Below are 22,173 nucleotides of genomic sequence, written 5' to 3'. Positions count from 1 at the left end.
TGTCTTTCCCCCTAAGCCCACCCTTCAACATTCCTTTTCTGTCTCTGTGGACAACATTTCTATTCAACCAGTCCAGCAAGCCCGCAGTCTTGGTTTTATCTTTGATTCTTCTCTGTCGTGTATCCCGCAGATCCAGACCACAGCCAAGGCGTGCCGATTCTTACTATACAATATTGCCAAAATCCAATCTTATCTCTCTGCCTCTTCTGCCAAGATCCTGGTCCATGCCCTTGTGGCCTCACGACTTGATTACTGTAATGTTCTCCTGGCTGGGCTTCCTCTTTCTCACCTCCGTCCTTTAATCTCTGTCCAGCATTCAGCTGCACATATTATCACATCCGCCCACCGCTCTGACCACATCTCTCCTGTGCTGGCATCCCTTCACTGGCTCCCACTCCCTTTCCGCATTCAGTACAAGCTCCTGCTGTTGACATTTAAAGCCCTCCATGGACTGGCCTCTCCTTACTTATCAGACCTTCTTTCTCCTCACCTTCCCACTAGGGCCCTCCGTTCTGGTAGTCAAAGTCTGCTGTCCCAGCCCATTATTTCCTCTGCCCCATCTCGAATTCACCCCTTTTCACTCTCTGCCCCTCACTCCTGGAACCTTCTTCCCCCGCGAGCAAGAGCCATCACTTCTTTAACCAGCTTCAAAACGGAGTTGAAGACCATCCTGTTCAGAGAAGCGTTCCCAGGCATTGCATAATTGTCACTTGCTATTTGATGTTCCTTTGTTGCCTGTTTTATTGAATCATTTCTTGTATTGCTATGTCCTCCCTCCAGTCCATCTCCCCTGATCCAGGCCTCGGAGGTAGAGAAGAACTGTTGGCCCTCATCCCCTTCCCCTTCTCCTTTTGTGTCGTGTCTTTTTAGATTGTAAGCCTTAGGGCAGGGAACCGTCCAATTAAAAAGATTGTATGTACAGCGCTGTGTAAATTTACAGCGCTTTATAAATAAAGGTTAATAATAATAATAATAATAATAATAATAGAACAGTCAGATGTAGCGCAGTTCCTCATGTGGAACTATTGTACTATGCTGAGCCACAGAGGATGTAGCAGTATTTACCTTGATATGTAATGAATGGAACATCTTCCATCACACTTCAGGCAACCAACGAAATAAGTGTTGGAGTGTGAGCTGCAGCCATCTTGTGCAGCTGTGAGTCCTCTCAGCGCCAACACACAATTCTCGAACCTCCCCTACATTAAGTCAATTTTCAGCACCACTGCCCAGCATGCTTACCACACCCGAGCCTCGCTTCATCCAAACGATGGTCAGAGATGGATTTCCAATCCACGCACAGTTAAATACAGCGTCTGATCCAAGGTCAACAAGGAGGGATTGTGGTTCAGACATCATGCGCGGCCCAACTGTAATGAAAGATCTGTCTTAGAAAGGGCCTTTGGAAGGCAACACTAAATCACTCTTGATAGCAAATATAGACAGCACGATAATAGAATAATAAAACAGAGGAATAAAGGTAAAATGGAGTCTGGCCTATGTCCTTGAATAGTGGGAGGCATGGAGGCTTGATGGCTTGATCCAGAGATATTTAGTCTCAATCTTTCATAGGTAGAGTGAAAGTTTGACATTTTGCTTAGGCTCTACAGCAGCAGAACTGTGAATCTCTAGCCACTGTGAATGGATCTCAGGTTTTTAATCTGAAGGTCTATATTGCTCTAGGTTCACACAGTGATGCACTGGGGAAGGAAGCCCTGAAGAACTTGTTATGGAACTGTCAGGTCATACTTCTGACTGCCTTTCCAGTGCTCTGTAGATGTCTGTCATGTTGCTCAATACTGAGTGCCAAATGAACCTAGGCTTTATTTGCACTGCAGAAATAATCCAGTCTGACACCATTTTAACTCTTATGGCTCAATGCTATGGAATCCAGGAAATGGTAACTTATTGTGGCACCAGAGATCTCTGTCAGAGAATAATAATAATAAATAAAGTTTTTATTTATATACCGCTTTTCTAAAAATCAAAGCGGTTAACAACATGTACATATACAATATAAAAACCATCAAAATGCAAGACATCAAACCAATTACAACAATAAAACCACAATAAAACCACATCTCATGCCAGCTCAACAATGCTGACGAAGGTGGGAGCACATCGGGAGTTGGGAGTCAAGAGTCAAGAGTCAGGGGTATGCCTGCTTGAAAAGGTATGTTTTTAACCCCTTATTAAATTGGTTCAGTGAGGTGGCCGAGCGGAGCTCATTGGGAAGTGAGTTCCAGAGGTTGGGGGCCGAGGTTGAAAAGGCCCTCCTGGTCGAATTATACCTTTTTTGGCAGACTTTCTTGCTTTTCCTCGGGATAAGATGGACTGTGAAATTGATAAAATCTATAGGATTCAATCAAGTCAAGCTAAGGACAGGAACCTTCCCAGAGACATAGCGGTTTGCTGTGTGAAAACTAGAGTGAGAGATTTAATAATCCAAAATAGTTACAGTAACAATCTTATCATAGAAGGAATTGAGACAAAAATATTTAAAGATATCCCACCTTCTATTATGGTTTCTCGTCAGAAGTACAGATCCTTGGTTAATATGCTGAAGTACTTAAAGATTGAATTTAGATGGGAAAGAATTGAAGGCCTCTCTTTTATGTATCAACAGAAGAGACACAAGATTGACAATCTGAGAATTTGAAGAAAGACTAAGAAAAGAACACAGAGATAAAAAAGGGGATTTTGGTTTTGAAGGATATAAGAAAAAGGAACGGAAACCTAGTGGAAAACAAGGAACTGGTCTTAAAGAAGGTGCCAATACGGGGAACCACCCAGATATTAATAAAGACTTGGAACAACAGGATAGTGGAGAGACTAATCTACAGAATTTAGGAGAGGATTTGATAGAAACATACTAAGGGGTCAAGGCCCCATGAAAGGAATCTACATTCTCATTAATTTTGTTCTGGATATCTTAGCCTTTTAAGGCGAACTTAATTTGATTCTAATATTTTTTAATAAAGAATAACTTTTTCCCTTTTAACCTTACTAGCTTCTCGCTTATTGTGATCGAATGATAGTTAGATAAAACAATGACAATTAAAATCTGTTCCTGGAACGTAAAGGGAATCAATTCAAAATTTAAAAGAAGCAGAGTCTTTCACTATTTGGAAAAACTTAAAAGTGATATAATTTGTGTGCAGGAAATTAAGATCAAAAATAGGGAGGAACGTCTTCTAAGAAACCCTAAGCTAGGGAATTGTTATTGCTCATTAGTAGACAAAAAAAAAGGTGTGGCAGTTTATGTGAACAAGAAAATTGAGTCAAAGGAAATTTTTAAAGATAACAATGGCTTGTATGTTGCTATAGAAGTTAAATTAAATGGTAAAACAATATTGGTAGTGGGAGTTTATGCTCCCTGTGATAATAAAGAGGCTTTTTTCTCCCACCTACATGAAGAGCTTAGACAAACAGATCATGATAATATTTTGTTGATGGGAGACTTTAACGCAGTAATCTGCCCTTCTGTTGATAGGAAAACTAATAAACAATCTAAAATTAAAAAACATCAGGGCAAACTTCCTAAATCCTTTTTTTATCTTATGAAAGACTATAAGTTGGAAGATGTTTGGAGACATAAATATCAGAATAGTAAAGAGTTTACCTTTTACTCTGAAGTTCATGACTCTTGGTCTCGGATTGATTTCTTTTTGGCATCTAAAAGTGTTCTCCCTTCTATTTCAAGAATGGACGTAATTCCCACTACTTTATCTGATCATAATTTGATAAGCATGAATGTTTTTGTTAGGAAGCCAGGATTCAATTGGAGGTTACCTAAGGATTTGTTAAACAGTGCGGAAATCAATGAAAAAGTGAAACAATCTTTGAAACTTTATTTTAAAGAAAATAAGACAACTGATATTAGTAATAAGATACTTTGGGATGCTAGTAAAGCAGTCATTAGAGGGGTTATGATTAAACTTAACAGTATCAAAAGGAAGAAAGATGTAAAAACTACTGAAGATCTCAAACAAGCAATTATGGAGGCCGAAAAGCAATGGAAAAGTGATGGTGACTTACAGTCAAAATTGAAAGTTGAAAATATTAAACAAGAATTGAAAGTTTTGGAAATAGCGGAAGTAAAGAGAAAATTACTTCTTGTAAAGCAAAAGTATTTTGAGTATGGAGATAAAGCTGGGAAAATCTTAGCTTCCAGGTTGAGAAAGAAGAGTGATAACAGACTGATTACAGAGATTAGGCATTCTGGGAAGATTTACACTTTACAAAAAGAGATTAAATCTCTGTTTAACTCTTATTTTAGAGATATTTACAGTGGATCAGAGAGTAACCTGAGTGACTTAAGTAGTTTAAGAGAATATATTTCAGACCAGAAGGCTTTGGCATTAAATGACCCAGAGAGGAACTTCTTGAATAAAGAGATTTCGGCAGAAGAGATTTCATTAGTAATTAAAGCTATGAGTTCGGATAAAGCCGCAGGGCCAGATGGTTTATCTATGATATACTATAAAAAAATGGAGGAAGTCTTGGTTCCTTTTTTAAGAGACACAATAAATGATATTCATTTGGATGGAATTCCTGATTCGTGGAGGGAGGCGGCTATTGTCCTAATCCCTAAAAGTGAGGATAAGAAAACAGAATTAAGTAACTATAGACCAATTTCATTAACTAACTGTGATTATAAGATCTATACTAAGGTTCTAGCAGAAAGATTAAAGGTAGTACTAGCTAATCGGATTCAGGAAGATCAATCTGGGTTCCTCCCTAAACGTCAAATTAAAGATAATATTAGGGTTGTAGTAAATATCATAGATTTTTTTGAACGTCATAATGAAAAAAAACTAGCTTTATTACTGATTGATGAAGAAAAAGCCTTCGATAGATTAAGATGGAACTTCCTATTGGAAGTATTGAAGTTTATGGATATTGGTTCTAAGATGTATAGTTGGATTTCTTCTATCTATCAGAAGCAAAGGGGACAACTTATTATAAACAATGAAAAGACTGACTCTTTTGAGATAAAACGGGGCACGAGACAAGGTTGCCCACTTTCCCCTTTATTATTTATTATTGCTTTTGAAGTTTTGCTTAATAAGATTAGGGATGATTCAGCACAAAAAGGTGTTAAAATCAATAATTATACTTATAAGGTTAGAGCCTTTGCTGATGACCTAATTTGCTTTCCAGAAGATCCTTTAAATAATATTGATTACTTGAATAAGAGTTTGGATACTTTTGCATTTCACTCAGGCCTGAGTGTTAATCAATCTAAGACTGCATTTATTACTAAGAACTTATCGGCTGCTGAAAATGAAAAATTAACTCAAATTTCAGGCTATAATGTGAATAATAAAGCAAAATATCTGGGGATTTTTTTAACAAATAGAAACATCGATCTCTTCTCCAATAATTATGGCAAGCTATGGAAAGAAGTGAAGGCTGACCTAATCTCTTGGTCGAGATTACAACTATCCCTCTCTGCTAGAATGACTATAATTAAGATGAATATATTGCCAAGGTTTATCTATTTATTCTTAAACCTACCAATTATTTCTTCAGAGGTCCAATTTAACCAATGGCAAAAGGAACTTTCTAAATTTTTATGGAATGGTAAACGTGCTAGAATTAAATGGAAAATATTGACGGATGACTGGGAAAGAGGAGGTTGTTCCCTCCCTAATCTGAAGCTGTATTATTATGCGGCTGGTCTATGTTGGTTAGAAAATTGGATCTTCCTCTCAAATGAGAAAATGCTAAATTTGGAAAATTGCGACTTGGGACAAGGATTGCATGCCTTTATGTGGTATGGGAAGGGTAAGGAATATAAAGATTTTAGGCATCATTTTTTAAGAAGATCTCTATCATGGGTATGGGAAAAAATCAAAAAATTATTTTATGTTAAGCTCCCATATTGGGTTTCTCCCCAGGAAGCATTTTTTGGCAGAACTAAAAAGATTTCATTTGATTGGATTAGTTATAGTGACCTCTTGACTTTTGACAATTTGGATAATGCTATAATTAGAACAAGAGAAGAACTATCAATATTGGGAATCAAATTAGAATGGTACTTATACCTACAATTGAGTAATAGATGGAAAGTAGACTCAAAAGAATTGGGAATTAGCACTGTAAAAAATGAACTAGATAGTATATTAGAAGATAAAAAAGGAAAGCATTTATCTAAGTTCTACAAGCTACTAAAAGGAAGAGACTTAGAGAATGAAACAATCAAACATTCAATGATTCGATGGGCCCAGGATGTTGGGAATCCTATCCTTCTGGAAGATTGGCATAGATCCTGGAAGATTACTAAGAAATTTACTGTTTGTCAGAATTACAAAGAAAACTATATAAAAATGCTGTTTAGATGGCATATGACTCCTATTAAAATTAATAAGATTTATGGTAATGGAAATCCCAAATGTTGGAAGTGTGGGGTTAAAGAGGGTACTTATTTCCATATATGGTGGAAATGTTCTGTATCTACTACTTTTTGGAAAAATATTCAAAAATTAATGAGTGATATTCTTGGTAAAGAGATCCCGTTTGATCCCTTATTATTTTTATTGAATATGACATGTAATCTGGATAAGGAAATAGAGAAAAAATCGTGTAAATTGATATTGTATATGGTCACCCTTGCAAGATTATTATTTGCCAAAGCTTGGAAAAAGCCATACTGCCCAAACTTAGAAGAATGGATATTTAAATTGAAAGAAGTGCGGAACCTAGACTTACTGACTGCAACTCTTCAAGATAAAGCCGTGGAAGAGACAAAAGAAAAATGGTACTGTGTTGATCCTTTCTTAGAAATCTATAATTGGCAGATGTAATTGTAATTTATTTACTTTTTTTTTATATATATATATATGACTTTAGGTATTTGTAATTTAGATAATCTTTTATGTCTGCATAAAGGCTGATTCTTCTTCTTCTTCTTCTTCTTTTTTTTTTCTTACTATTACTATAATGAACCACTGTGATAAATTTTCTAATCTGGTGTAAGAAGAGAGCCTTGGAAGTCGAAATATAGAGAATAATCTTTTGGATATTTTGCTTATTCTATGTTGTCCTTTGTATGTATGTAAGTTTGGGTTTATGTATTATACATTGCACTTGTTCCGTGTTTGCTTAATAAAACTTAAAAAAAAAAAAAAAGGCCCTCCTGGTGGTAGTAGCTAATCTGACTTCCGGAACTCTTAACAGTTGCTTCCCGGTTGATCTGAGTGTGCGGGGCGGATTGTACGGAGAGAGGCGGTCCTCCAAGTACCCTGGGCCCAAGCCATTTAGGGCTTTATAGGTAATAACTAACACCTTGTATTGCGCCCGGAAGCGAATAGGCAGCCAGTGAAGGTCTTTAAGGACCGGTGTTATGTGGCTGGTCCTAGGTGTATTAGTGACCAGTCTTGCCGCCATATTCTGCACCAATTGCAGCTTCCGGGTATGGTACAAGGGTTGCCCCATGTAGAGCGCATTGCAGAAATCCAAACGAGAGGTTACCAGAGCGTGTACTACCGTTTCAAGGTCCCCCCGGCCCAGGTAGGGACGCAGCTGGCGTATCAGCCTAAGCTGATAACAGGTGCTCCTGACCGTCGCATCCACCTGAGATGTAAGGTGGAGCGACGAGTCAAGGAGCACCCCCAGACTGCGTACTGAGTCCTTCACGGGAAGCGTGATCCCGTTTAGGACAGGTGGAATCACCGCCATCCCTGGGCCAGGGGAATCTATCACGAGTACTTCCGTTTTCTCTGGATTCAGGCTGAGTCTGTTTTCCCTCATCCAGCCCATTACCGACTCCAGACAGGCAACGAGAGGAGAGATGCCATCCTTGGTCACTGAATCAGTCGGAGACATAGAGAAGACTATTTGGGTGTCATCAGCGTACTGATAACCCTGCGCCCCATGCCTCCGGATGATCTCTCCCAGCGGTTTCATGTAAATGTTAAAGAGCATGGGGGACAGAATGGCTCCTTGAGGGACCTCAGATATAAGGGCCCTCTTGTCAGAGCACACGTCCCCCAGCTGCACCATCTGGAACCTCCCAGAGAGATAGGATTGGAACCACTGGAGCACAGTGCCTCCGATTCCCAGCTCCACTAGGCGTTCCAGAAGGATACCATGGTCAATGGTATCGAAAGCTGCTGAGATGACCAAGAGCACTAACAGGGACACGCTACCCCTGTCCATGCCTAGATGGAGATCATCGACCAGGGAGACCATAGCAGTCTCAACCCCGTAACCTGCCCGAAAGCCAGTTTGAAATGGGTCTAGATAATCCGTTTCATCCAAGATCGATTGAAGCTGGATTGCAACCGCCCTCTCGATCACCTTCCCTAAAAATGGCAATAGTGATAATGGCCAATAATTATTATGCATCAGGGGGTCAAGGGAGGGCTTTTTTAGCAAGGGTTTTACAATGGCCAATTTTAAGCTAGATGAAAATTGCCCATCCCTCAATGATGTATTAATTATACGGTGTAACATAGAAGTTACTACCGTTCCCCCCTGAGCTGCTAGCCATGAGGGACAGGGATCGAGGGAGCAAGTTGTCTTCCTAACACTTCTAAGGCAAAATGTCTCACAAAACTACAATTCCCAAAATTCCAAAACATTTGAGTATTATTATTAGTAGTATTATATTAGAGATATTTTAATCATGTAATGTTGCTTTAGATTGCATGCTGCTTGGCAGGTTTTTCTTCTTCTTCTTTTCAACCCTTACTATGTAAAGCACTGTGCAAACTTTACAGCGCTCTATAAATAAATGTTAATAATAATAATAATAATGATAGAGCTATGGCAGTTAAAGTGGTGTCAAACTGGATTATTTCTGCAGTATGGATGCAACCTCTGCAGATAAAACAAAGCAGGCAAAGGAGGCATCATATGTCCTGTGCAGTATATGAGAATGGCAGCAGTTCATTTTTTGGACTTATAGGTATTCCCTTGAAAGACTGGCCACTGTAATCCTATCTTTACCACAAGGAGCTGATATATGCATGGTGAGACAAGAACAAGTGGGTGTTCATATGTTGCTAGACTACAACTCCTATCAGTCCTGGTTAGCATAACCAGGAATGATGGGAGTTGCAGTCCAGCAACCTCTGGAGAACCATGAATTTTATTATCTCCAGTGTATGGTTTTATATCTCAAAGTGTAGCAGAGCAATTGCTGAGCAATGTTTTGCTTCTGTCTGCCCCCCTCTTTTCATCATGGATGAAACTGATGATAGTCTTGTGTACATGCAAATGTCGATTTCTCAGATTCTTTCAAATACACTCTTACCTCGGGTTACGAAAATAATCCGTTCCGCCGCCATTTTCGTAACCCGGAAGTCTTCGTAAGCCGAGAAAGCCATAGGCGCTAATGGAGGGAAGCCGCGATTTGGTGCGAAATAGCGCCGAAAAGCACCAAAAGGTTATTCGTAACCCGGAATAACCTTCGTAACCCGGAAATATTTTTTTTTTTTTTTCGTAACCCGAAAAGTTCGTATCCCGGCGCGTTCGTAACCCGAGGTAAGAGTTGACATGGTCTAAAACAGTGCTTCTCCAATTTTTCACCCTTGTGACCCCCTTTACATTTACATGCAGATGTCATACCTATGCATTCAAATATTTTGTTTGTTTTACTATTTGTATTTTTGTTCAGATATTTTAACATTTTATAAGGAAACAGCTCTCCTCTTCCTTCAGGCAGAGGCTCCAAGAGTCCTTCTTGCTTTTCCCTTTCCCTCTAGGACAGAAAAAAAGTTTGGGAAGAGGAAGAGGATGGATCACCCCCCCCCCCCAAGAGGTCCCACCCCACCGGAGCATTAACCCTATTGGCCAGGCAGGCTCCCAATGGTGTAAGAGCTATACTATACTTACAGTAGACATCTACTGTCCTGCTGATGTTGGTGCTGCCCAAAGCATTGGTCACTTCACAGGATATGGGTTCAAAAAAATAGGTGTGGTCAACAATGGCCTCATAGGAGTCGCCTGATGCTTCCTTTATAATGTGTCCCTTTTTGGCCCACCTGCAAGAACATAACAAAAAGGGCTGTGTTACAATGGTACAGGCATATCCACTAGAACTCCCCTTTATGCAATACATGTTGTACAAACTTGTGAGTTTTAAAAATATGAAAACAAAAATCCGTTAGGCACATAGGAATAAAAAGTTATCCACTGGAGTCACAGAATCATAGAACTGGAAGAGACCCCAAGGCCCATCCAGTCCAACCCCATTCTGCCATGCAGGAACTCTCCATCAAAGCACCCCCAACAGAGTCTCTTCTAGCAATTTACTCCATGCCCCCCCCCCCCACATGTGGTGGCTTCCACACACACATGTGTGTGTTAGGCTGGTCAGCCAGCCAACCAGTCAGTCACAGAATCATAGAATCATAGAGTTGGAAGAGACTCCAAGAGCCACCCAGTCCAATCCCCTTTTGCCATGCAGGAAATCTCAATCAAAGCATCCCCATTGACAGATGGCCATCCAGCCTCTGTTTAAAGACCTCCAAAGAGGGAGACTCCACCACAATCTCCAAGGAAGGAGTGTGTTCCACTGTCAAACAACCCTTACTCTCAAGACGTTCCTCCTAATATTGAAGTGGAATCCTTTTTCCTGGAGCTTGCATCCATTGTTCTGGGTCCTATTCTCTGGAGCAGCAGAAAACAAGCTTGCTCCCTCCTCAATATGACATGCTTTCAAATATTTAAACAGGGCTATCATATCAACATTATATCAATAGTAATGTAAACCTAATCACAAAGTCATAATCAGTCCGAAACACATTGCAGAAATAATCCAGTTTGAGACCACTTCAACTGCTGTATCATAGTTTTGCTTTAAACCATAAATCAATATAGAACCACTTATTTGCCACACACACACACACACATTCCTGTCCCATTGTCCTTCCATCATAGAACTAAATATGCCATATTGAGTTCTCCAGACTGTTTCTCCAGACTAACCAGAGAACCAGAGCCAGTAAGACTCGCAAGATGGATTCAAACCATGCCCTAAGACTTTGCTGGATGAAACAGCCTTCACCATAATGTAATTTTGAATGGTGCTATGGTACAGCTTTATTTGTGCATTGATTGAGTTGCATATTTTAAAATAAAATTTTTAAAAATTATATATTGACCTTTTTGGTAATCCTTCTATGGCTTGCCACGTATTCCTCACTATTGCTAAAAGAATTCCTCATTATTGATAAAAACAATAGTGTATCAATGGGCCCGAACAGACAGGCCAAAATAAAGTCACTTTGGAGGTATGTTGTTTAAATGAGACCTGCATCTTAAGAGGCCAGAAGCTGCACCAAAGTTGTGTTCCAGTCCTTAGGACTTGAGCGCCGCTTTGGTGCAGCTTCCAGCCTGTTAGGACGCATGCAACATTTAAACAGCATATCTCCAAAGTCACCTGAACCAGCTTTATTTCGGCCTGTCTGTTCGGGCCCACTGTTGTACAGTGGCTAAAGAATGTAGTGTAGAATAGCAGGACTTGGCTTCAAAGCTTCAGCCACTAGTCATTAAACTCACTAAGCAGGTGATATTGGGCCAACTACTATTTTGTGAGCATGAAAATCATTTTTCAAACTGAACTACCACAAACTATATATGAATTCATTTTGAACAACTGGGGAACTGGCTGTGATTTTACACTGGAATTATATAGTGTAACTTTTTGCATGTGTTCTTATGTGTTGATTGTGCTAAGCAACCTTGTGTTGAATGACAAATTTGCACAGCTGAATGTACAACAGAAGGTACATATGCATGCATATCCACATGCACATCTGCATGTGCAGTGGCACCATGGGTGCAACTGCTTCTGCAACCTTTAATTGAACGCAGACACATCCCATCACACAGAAATGCCAAGCCTTTTCCATATGGGAATTTATGCACTTTATATTAAGAATTTATATTAAGTGTATCAGTGTGGTACAATGCATAGATTTTCTGGAGACCAATGGATGTTTTCACTCTTTTCTTCCAAAATTGTCTTTCTTGAGGAGGCAGTTGCTTGTATTTATTTATGGCAGCAGTTCTCAACCTGTGAGCTGTGGCCCCTTTGGGTCTTAGGAACCAAGACGAAAATAATTTTATGGTTGGGGATCACCACAACGTGAGGAACTGTATTAAAGGGTCACGGCATTAGGAAGGTTGAGAACCACTGATTTATGGGTTGAGGTTAATAAACCAAATGAACTAACCTTTCCCCTAAGGTGTACCTTATTATATACCCTAGGACACAGACACTCATCTAAACCAATGCGAAGTCAAAGGCTTTCATGGCCAGCATCTATAGTTTTTTGTGGGTTTTTCGGGGGCTAGGTGGCCATGTTCTAGAAGAGTTTCTTCCTGACATTTCTCCAGCATCTGTGGAGCTTTTTCACCACTGAGCTTTTTCCTCCTGGGACATTTTGCCATGGCAAACACCTTTTGCTTGGCTGCAGATGGCTGAATCTTCAGACGGTATGGAACAAGAAGATGTCAGTGGTGGAAGATGTTGCTAAACTATCTCCTGGGGTTGAGACCATCTGTAACACTGGTTCTAACTGAGCCATCCTGGGAAGTTCATCCATCTCTGCTAACTGAACAAGGCCTTCTTTAATTTACTCTCTCTTAATCGAGTTATATAACCTGTTGTTCCTGGCAATGTAGCAGGCAGCCACCAACTGTTATTTGTTATGTACAGAATGTGTGGCACTGGGTGGTAGAATGAAGGCTTTTTACATTTAAAAATACATTCCCTAAAATAAGCTAGCAGAGGCTTCAGCTCAATGGTAGTGCGGAGAAAGTGTCAGATTCAATCCCCAGCATCTACTGTTATAAAGATTGCATGATATCACAATGGTAAAAGAACCCCCTTTTATACATTGCACAGCAAAGACCCAGGCACAGCATTCATAGATTACATTTACTACATTTCTGTTGATGTACAGTGACTTTTCTTTTTCTGAATGACATTCTTTTACATATACATTAAGGTGATTGGAACTGTGGAATTTTCAGTAAAAGCATGAGACAAGCATTAAAATGACCAGCACTGGCTCTATGATAGCACAAAATAAAGCAACGCCTCAGATGGCACATGTGGAATAGAGCAGCAATGGCAGATGCTTGGTCATTCTTTCTGAGCTCTTTAGTCATTCTCTTCCATTGAAAACTTGAGCCATGCCATTTCTGTAGATTGTCTTGCTGCCCCCAGATGTGGCAGAGGATGATATTACATTGCCAGATTCACCTGGAAGGCCATTCATCTTTTGTATCGAGAATAGGAAGTGCCAAAATGAAAATCTGAGAGGGCTCCTGTACCATTAATGGTTATGTAGAGGAGACAATTTCAGCAGGTGTTGCTCTTTACATGGTTATGTGACAAGTAACACCTAGAACCATGGAATCATAGAATCAAGAGAGAAATACAGTGCGACTGGATTATACGCGGGCTCACTATACACGGCTTTGAGCACACACGCTCAAGCTGCAGGGAGCACGTGGGGCGCAAGGGGTGGTGCATCCCATTCAGATGAATGGGGTGTGCGCCTGTGGCACACGTGCGCCACTGTGCTGCCACACGCATGAATCCCATTCAAATGAATGGGGCTTGAGCATAGGTGGAATTCCGGAACGGATCCCCTGTGTAAGGCAAGGGTCCACTGTAGAATAAAGGGAGAAATGCAAGGTACTGCACTTAGGGTGGAAAAATTAAATGCACAGATATAGCATGGGGGACACCTGGATGAATGAAATTAAGTGTGAAAGGGATCTGGGAGTCTAAGTAGACCACAAGCTGAACATGAATCAACAGTGCGATGCGGCAGCTAAAAAGGCCAATGCATTTTGAGGCTGCATCAACAGAAGTATAGTGTCTAGATCAAGGGAAGTAATAGTCCCACTCTATTCTGCTTTGGTCAGGCCTCACCTGGAATATTGTGTCCAGTTCTGGATAAAACAATTAAAAAAGGACATTGAGAAACTGGAGCCATGTGTTCAAAGCAGGGAGACTAAAATGGTGAAAGGTCTGGAAACCATGAAGCCCTATGAGGAAAGGCTCAGGGAGATGGGTATCTTTATCCTGGAGAAGAGAAGGTTAAGAGGTGATATGAGAGCCCTGTTTAAATATTTGAAGGGATGTCATATTGAGGAGGGAGCAAGCTTGTTTTCTGCTGCTCCAAAGAACAGCACACAATGGAGCAATGGATGCAAGCTCCAGGAAAAGAGATTCCAGCTCAACATTAGGAGGTACTTCCTGAGAGTAAGGGCTGTTTGACAGTGGAACACAATCTCTCAATGGAGATTTTGGTGGAGTCTCCCTCCTTGGAGGTCTTTAAACAGAGGTTGGATGGCCATCTGTCAATGGTGATGCTTTGACTGAGATTTCCTGCATGGCAGAATGGGGTTGGACTGGATAGCCCTTGTGGTCTCTTCCAACTCTATGTTTTTATGATTCTAACAAGTTCTCACTTATATTAGGGCCTCCGTATGAATGTTCACCAGATTTCCTTCAAAGAATCTCGGAAGTTCTTGTCTGGGATGCTGGATGTTACTGACTAGAACCTGGAAAAGTTACATTTTGGACTGTAGGTCTCAGAATTGGCCATGCTGACTAGATATTCTGGGAACTAGGGCCCAAAAAAGTAACATTTCCATGCTCTGGTATTGTTGCTGAAACACCCATCCCTTTAAATTGCTAGCAAGTGTGGAACAAACAGAAAACACTTTTAATGTCTGTTGGGAAGGCCAAATGTTAAATGTTAAAAGACCTTTAGTCCGGCTCAAAGTTCCTGGAAATATTCAGTCCAGAGCTTTCTGGTACATGCACTCCATTTGTCAACATTCAAACACAACTCAGTTTCTTTGTTTGTCTCCATCTCCTCTCTCTCCTTTTTTTAATCAAAGGGAACTTTATCCCTTTAAGGCAGTTGAAATAACATGATATTGGAAAGCCGGGCTGGCATTTGAAACACTGCAATGAGAAAATTGTCTTTGAGGACAAGCTGTCAACTCAGCACTTGAATTAAACTGCTGTTTACCAAACAATAAGCAAATGTGACCTAATGGGGCACCATCTGGCTTCCTGCCACGCAAGGGATGTTGGCGCTGATGGAGGGAGAAAGCGGCGGCGTGTGGGAACACAGATCAAGAGCAACTGAGAAGAAAGAGCAACGCCATGGCAGCATACTCCTGGGACTAGAATCTGTTTCACACGATGCCAGCAAAGCTTGAGAAAGTTTCTTTTTGGAAAAGAGGGCATGCTGGTTAAAGGATTCTGGAAGTCTGAGTAAGAAAGTAACGTTTCCAAGCTCCGGATGACAAGGATTGTCATAACTGGTTGTAGGCAAAAACATTGCAATCGGCTTTTCAGCAGTGATCTGCAGTGTTCTATGGGTACACGATCCCTGATTTACACACTGACGCATGTAGTACTTGCATACACTCTGGCTACAACCTGTTGGTTAATTCCATCCAGGTTAGGCCCTTAAATCCAAGTTCTACTCTAGTTTGGACTAGCTGAGAGAGCCTGTGTGATGTAGTGGCTTGTATGTTGGACTAGGATACTGGCAGCCCAGGGATCAAATTCCTGCTCAGCCACTGGATGATCCCAGGCAAGTCACACTCTCTCAGCCTAAAAAGAAAGCAATAGCATATCTCTTCTGAATAAATCTTGCCAAGAAAACTCTATGGGAGACTCAACTTGAAGGCACATAAGAACAACCACAAGTTGGGACTAACCACTGAGGTCTCTTTTGCCAGTGTTCTGGGCCCAGGAATAGCATCTACACACTTAAAAGTTGTGAACAGATCAGTTCTGTGCATACAGCACCCCAATATAGGCACAGGACAAGAACAGGGATTGCATCCAGTCCATGCCTATATTTCCAACCACTTATAGAGGATGAGGATTAATTTTGAGGAGAAGAGCAGCAAGATGTGGTTCAGGAACACTGCAAATGTTTGTTTCAAAGTCCTAAATTTGAGGGAGTGGGTGGAGAGTTGAGCAGCAGGGCCTCACACTCCAATTGATGACATGAGGCTTTTCAAAAGAGAGATATTAACATCACAGATGTGAGCTCAATTGGTATGCATTTATCTCCTTTTTTCATGCCTCCAACAGATGCTGACTAGCCATTTCAGCTTCTTCTCCTGCTGGGTGATAGGGTTGTGAATGGAAGTAAATCAGCCCCCTCCCTCCATACACTCTGCCTGCCTCTTCCTTTAAAAATTAAACCAGCCGCTTTGCTTTTATCTTCATTCTGGTATTCAGCACACTTATGGGGGTGGCATATCCGAGCTGGGAAGGCAACCACTCCTGTCCTTGCTAAAATGTAGAGGAGAGGAAGCACACTCCATATGTGATAATAATATGACACATTCTGAGCCTTCAGTGCGCTTTGGCTATATGCAACTAAGGCATAATATAGACATAATATGCTGTTGTTGCCAGCAGTACAGCTGCCAGGCTGGGCAGCAAAGGGGGCTAAAGAGGTTATGAGAAAGCTGCCACCACTGCTCCTGCTGCTGCCACCATAGAATCAAAGAATCATAGAGTTGGAAGAGACCACAAGGCCATCCAGTCCAACCCCTTCTGCCATGCAGGAACTCTCCATCAAAGCATCCCCATTGACAGATGGCCATTCAGCCTCTGTTTAAAGACCTCCAAGGAGGGAGACTCCACCACACTGTGAGGAAGGAGTGTGTTCCTCTGTCAAACAGCCCTTACTCTCAGGAAGTTCCCCCTAATGTCGAGGTGGAATCTCTTTTCCTGGAGCTTGCATCCATTGTTCCGGGTCCTAGTCTTTGGAGCAGCAGAAAACAAGCTTGCTCCCTCCTCAATGTGACATCCCTTCAAGTATTGAAACAGTGCTCTCATATCACCTCTTAACCTTCTCTTCTCCAGACTAAACATCCCTAGCTCCCTAAGTTGTTCCTCATAAGGCATGGTTTCCAGTCCCTTCACCATTTTAGTCGCCTTCCTTTGGACACACTCCATTTTCTCAACATCTCAACCACCGCAATCCAAAATGAAACAAGAGGTTGGAAAAGTACACAAAGTGCTAAAAATGTAGAATATAGAGCAGTTACAAAAAGGAATGTGGCCAAGGGCACAACAGGACTCAACCAAATGGAAGTCAAGAAGAAGGCATGCTAAAACATACAAAGCATGTAGGACTGGGAACATGCAACGTGGGAAATATGAGTCAGGGAAAGCTAGACTTAGGGACTCTATAGACTGGCCATTAAGGCTGGCCTGGGGACAGAATTGGAGTGGCATGTCCACATGATGCATGCCTTGACTCCGCTGCCCAGAGCGCTGTGATGCCACGCGCCACTCCACACGGCACGCAGCGTCATGGTGCTCCTCCGGTGCTGTGTCCAGGCAATGCAGTGCCAAAGGAGTGCCCTGGAAAGGCCAGATTGGGGCCATGGTGTGCGGTTGCTGCGACCCTGATTCGGCTAGGAAAGGGGCAGCGTCACGCCATCCTTTAGGGGCTGTTTGTACAGCCCCTTGGTAAAATGAGTAATGGAACTTATACACATAGCAATATTTGAAGAGAGTGAGCTAAAATGGACAGGAATATGTCATTTTGAGTTTGACAATTACACAGTGTCCTACTCAGGAAATGAAAAGACAAGAAAGAATGGGGTAGCATTGATAGTGAGGAGAGACACAGCAAAGGATACAACACAAAGTCAGGTTGAATCATGGCAAGGCTTCAGGGAAAACCCACCATCATTATCATAATTCTTGAACAAGCCGTGCAGGAGGTCTGAGCCTCTCTCAAACCCTTATTTTTGACCTTCAGCTTAAATAAACTATCTTTCCACTTGAAATGGGTGTGTGTGTGTGTGTGTGTGTGTCTTATTTCTCTTTAATTTTATTGCTATTTTATTTTTTTAAATGATTTGCTTCTGTTTTAGGTCAGGGGCAGGCAAACTTTTTGAGCCGGGGGCCGGGTTGCTGTCCCTCAGACAACTGGGGGGCTGATGCCAAAACATTTGTCTCCAAACCGGGACAAATATGGGACAAATTTTTCAAATGTAGGATATATTTTTAAAATGGGGGACATGTGGAAAAATTTGCTGATTTTTAAAAAATGTTAATATAAATGCATGTTTCTTAGGCATGATCAAAATGGAGGACATTTTGGCATTATTCCTAGACAGATGGCAGAAAATGTACTTCCCTTTCTGGCCAACCCCCCTCCCCCCATTCCAAAACACACACGACAGCGCATTTGAGCATTTCACATGGCTTTATTTACCATGGCTTCTTGCAAATTTCATAGAATCATAAAATCATAGAGTCGGAAGAGACGCAAGGGCCATCCAGTCCAACCCCGTGCCATGCAGGAACTCTCAATCAAAGCATCCCTGACAGACAGGCTTATTGCATAACCAAACCCTTTGGGTTTAATACTTAACATGGGGTAACATGGCTATGCATATTGAACATGTCAAGGTGGTTTAACAAGAAGTGGATTTGCCCTCGGTTAATAAAAATACAGAAAGGGGACACACAAATGGGGCCAAAAATCCACTTATTAAAAATACAGGGGAGGAAAATACATGTTGGAAATGGCTACCTACCTCCACCTCCACCTCCTCCTCCTCCTTCTTTTCCTTTTCATCTTCGGCGCCAAACAGCACCTGGAAATGGCCCTTTTCCCTCCCACTCGCCCAGAAGGAGAAGCTTGAGCTCAGTGCTCCTCCTCTTTCTCCTCCTCCTCCTCCTACGAAGCCTCACCTTCCCATTGAGGCTGGCCAATGGTCGACTGGGGCTGGAAACAGTCCCGCCCCTGGCCTTTTCCTATTGGCCAGCCAGCCTCAAGGGAAGGAGTTGCTCTTTTTGAGCCCCGTGCATGCACAGACAAGCCGGGCGCGCGCCAGCTGCCTCCGGCCCCAGGCAGGGAATTCCCGGGGCGCTGTGAGGCTGCGCCAAAGCACTGCGCTCGGAGAAGGAGCGCGCAGAGGCACAGGAAGAGGCAGAGGAGGTGGGTGGATGGATGGCCAAAGCGCTGTGCTCGGAGAAGGAGCACGCAGAGGCGCAGGAAGAGGCGGAGGAGGTGGGTGGATGGCTGGCTGGCTGGCCGGTCGGCCGGCTGGCCGCATCAGCAGCCAAAGGTGCCGCCGCAGCGGCACACTAACAAAGCCTGGGGGCGAGGGCAAACCTGGGAGAAATGCCAAATGTTATGGCAACCCTAGCAGCGGGGGCGGCGGCAGGACCGGGCTGGGGCCGGTCCGAAGGCCTCGGCGGGCCAGATCCGGCCTGCAGGCTGTAATTTGCCGAGCCCTGTTTTAGGTAGTGAACATTCCTTGCTTCTCATGGGCCCATAATAGAGGAAAATGAAACCTTAGAGTAAAGTTATACAACTGTCAGCACTATACTTGTCCTGTCTCAGCCTCTGGGATCACTCTGCACACATTCTATAATTGTGTGCTCCTACAGGTCAACGATAGCAAAGGAGTGCTGCTCTGGAAGGGGATATCCTATACCTTGGACTACTCCTTCCTGATTCCATCCTGTGTCAACTGCAAAGCTATGCCCTAGCTGGAAAAATCTGCCTCCTAGTGACTGAAAAAGGTATTGCAAACACAATGTCAGCTTTTTTGTGGTTTTTTAAGGCTATGTGGCCATGTTCTAGAAGAGTTTATTCCTGACGTTTTGCCACCATCTTCTCTGAAGATGCCAAAGCCACAGATGCAGGTGAAATGTCAAGAATAATCTCTTCTAGAACTTGGCCACATAGCCCGAAAAAACCACAAAAAACTATGGATGCCAGCCATGAAAGCCTTTGACTTCACGATGTCAAGAGTCACATTAATTATATACTTACCCGCCATATATGTTTATTTGCCATATATTACTTTGTTTGATATATACTGGCATTAATGTATTCTGAGGTTAAAACAGAAACAAAATGTACTACTGTAATTGGTCTTTTCTTCAACTTCTCTTTAGGCATCCATAAAATGCTTCTCCTGCTTCTTTTCACCTTCCTTTAAACCATGTATGAGAAGAGTAAATGAAAAGCTAAAATCCATGAAATGAAATGAAAATCCAAAGTTAATTAGTTCCTATCAGCATGATTACGAAAAGCTTCAGGGACTGAGCACCTAATTGTGCGGAAAGTCCCATTTTGGGTGATTAAGTGAAAGCCAAATCTTTTATGGGGCACAATGAGCAGCCTTCTTGTGTCCCTTCTCTTCTTAGCTGTGGAAAGCAATCTGTGTAGGAAAGGTGCTGCTATTCTTCCAGCTAGCTTGGGATCATGCATTAAGGGAGGGATGAGGAACTTTTTCTTATGAGAAACTATTGTTGACAGGTAGGTGTTTGTGCACGTGTGTGTGCATGTGCACATGCACGCATGTGTGCCTCTGCGCATGCCCTTCAACTGTCCTAATTTGGCAAGAACACTTCTGATTAATCCTCTGCCATCTCACTTTTTCACTTGTTTTAAAAATCTCCTAGCTTCTCTCTCCTACTCCCAATTTTATCTCTTTGTCCTCAGTTTACTTTAACTGCTGCAAACTGAATTTAAAATGCAAAAATAATTTCCATTCTATTAATTCAGCAGGGGAAAGAGGAGAGGGGAGGAGGGAGTAGAAGCTTGTCCTTCCTCATAGGCTCAGGCAAAAGCAAGTGGATGCATTCTCCCCTGACCTGTGTGTTCTTCCTCATTAATAACTGTTGCCATCTTGACCAGACTCTGATGTTGCTTGGCACATATACCGCACTTTTCATCTATGAAATGTTGTGTGGTATGAGGTATGTATGTGTGTACATGGATGGGACTGCAGGTGGATAAGAGAAAACCAGATTAACAGATAGGATCTAAGCTAGATGGGGAATCCTTCCTTTCATAGAATCATAGGCCTGTTACAGACTGCCAGAATAAAGCGGCTTCGGGTCTCTTTGGAGGTATGCTGTTTAAATGATGCATGCATCCTAAGAATCCGGAAGCTGCACCAAAGCTGCCCTCCAGTGCTTAGGAATGGAGTGTGGCTTTGGCACGACCTCCAGACTCTTAGGACCCATGCATCATTTAAATAGCACACCTCCAAAGAAACCCGAAGCAGCTTTATTTTGGCAGTCTGTAACAGGCCATAGGATCATAGAGTTGGAAGAGACCCCCAAAAGGGCCCTGATCCAGTCCAACCCCATTCTGCCATGCAGAAACTCTCTATCAAAGCATCCCCACTGACAGATGCCCATCCAGCCTCCGTTTAAAGACCTCCAAAGAGGGAGACTCCATCACTCTCTACTGAGGGAGTGTGTTCCACTGTTGAACAGCCCTTACTCTCAGGAAGTTCCTCCTAATGCTGAGCTGGAATCTCTTTTCTGGCAGCTTGCATCCATTGCTCCATTGGGTCCTGTTCTCTGGAGCAGCTGAAAACAAGCTTGCTCCCTCCTCAATATGACATCCCTTCAAATATTTAAACAGGGCTATCATATCACCTCTTAACCTTCTCTTCTCCAGACTAAACATTCCCACCTCCCTGAGTTGTTCCTCATAGGGCTTCATGGTTTCCAGACCCTTCACCATTTTAGATGCTCTCCTTTGGACATGCTCCAGTTTCTCAATGTCCTTTTTGAATTGTTTTGCCCAGAACTGGACACAGGATTGTTCCAGGTGGGGCCTGACCAAAGCAGAATAGAGAGGCACTATTACTTCCCTTGATCTAGACACTATACTTCTATTGATGCAGCTCAAAAATGCATTGGCCTTTTTAGCTGCCGCATCGCACTGTTGACTCATGTTCAACTTGTGGTCTACTTGGACTCCCAGATCCTTTTTACATGTAGTCTCATTCAGCCAGGTGTCCCCCATCCTATATCCTTTCTTTTCACACTTCCAACCATTTAAACCTATCTGCTTTTCACCTTATTGTTTAGCCTTATTGTGTACTTTCAAGTCATTTGGTGACTTCTAATGTGAACCTAACATGAGATTTTCTTGGCAAGATTTGTTCAGGTGGGAAATCCTTTGCCTTTGCCTTCCTCTGAGGCTGAGAGAGTGTGATTTGTCCTAGTGGATTTCTCTGGCCAAGTGGGGATTCAGACCCTAGATACCAGAACTGTAATCCACTGCTCAAACTACTGTACCATGTTGGCTCCTGTCTTTAGCCCAGGGGCACAAAATTGTTTCTTATTTCATTGTCACATGCAAGAACAAAATGTGCAAGTTTAAATGT

At 42.2% G+C, this 22,173-nt stretch overlaps 1 protein-coding gene across 2 annotated transcripts in view; it reads right to left on the bottom strand.

Moving 5' to 3' along the window:
* The window catches only part of KIRREL3 (kirre like nephrin family adhesion molecule 3), a 1,115,257-nt gene that overhangs the window by 172,452 nt on the left and 920,632 nt on the right, over positions 1-22,173 (bottom strand). For both annotated transcript variants that reach the window (XM_089537770.1, XM_089537771.1), the window contains exons 9-10: positions 9,844-9,992; positions 1,243-1,370 (exon numbers count right to left, since the gene is read on the bottom strand). In XM_089537770.1, coding sequence (XP_089393896.1) covers positions 1,243-1,370; positions 9,844-9,992 — 277 coding nt within the window. The remainder of the gene's footprint in view (positions 1-1,242; positions 1,371-9,843; positions 9,993-22,173) is intronic.

Source organism: Sceloporus occidentalis, unplaced genomic scaffold (genome assembly GCF_023333645.1).
Source record: "Sceloporus occidentalis isolate IW3139 unplaced genomic scaffold, rSceOcc1.0.p SCAF_9, whole genome shotgun sequence".
NCBI lineage: Eukaryota > Metazoa > Chordata > Lepidosauria > Squamata > Phrynosomatidae > Sceloporus > Sceloporus occidentalis.
This window is presented reverse-complemented; position numbering and strand designations above follow the sequence as displayed.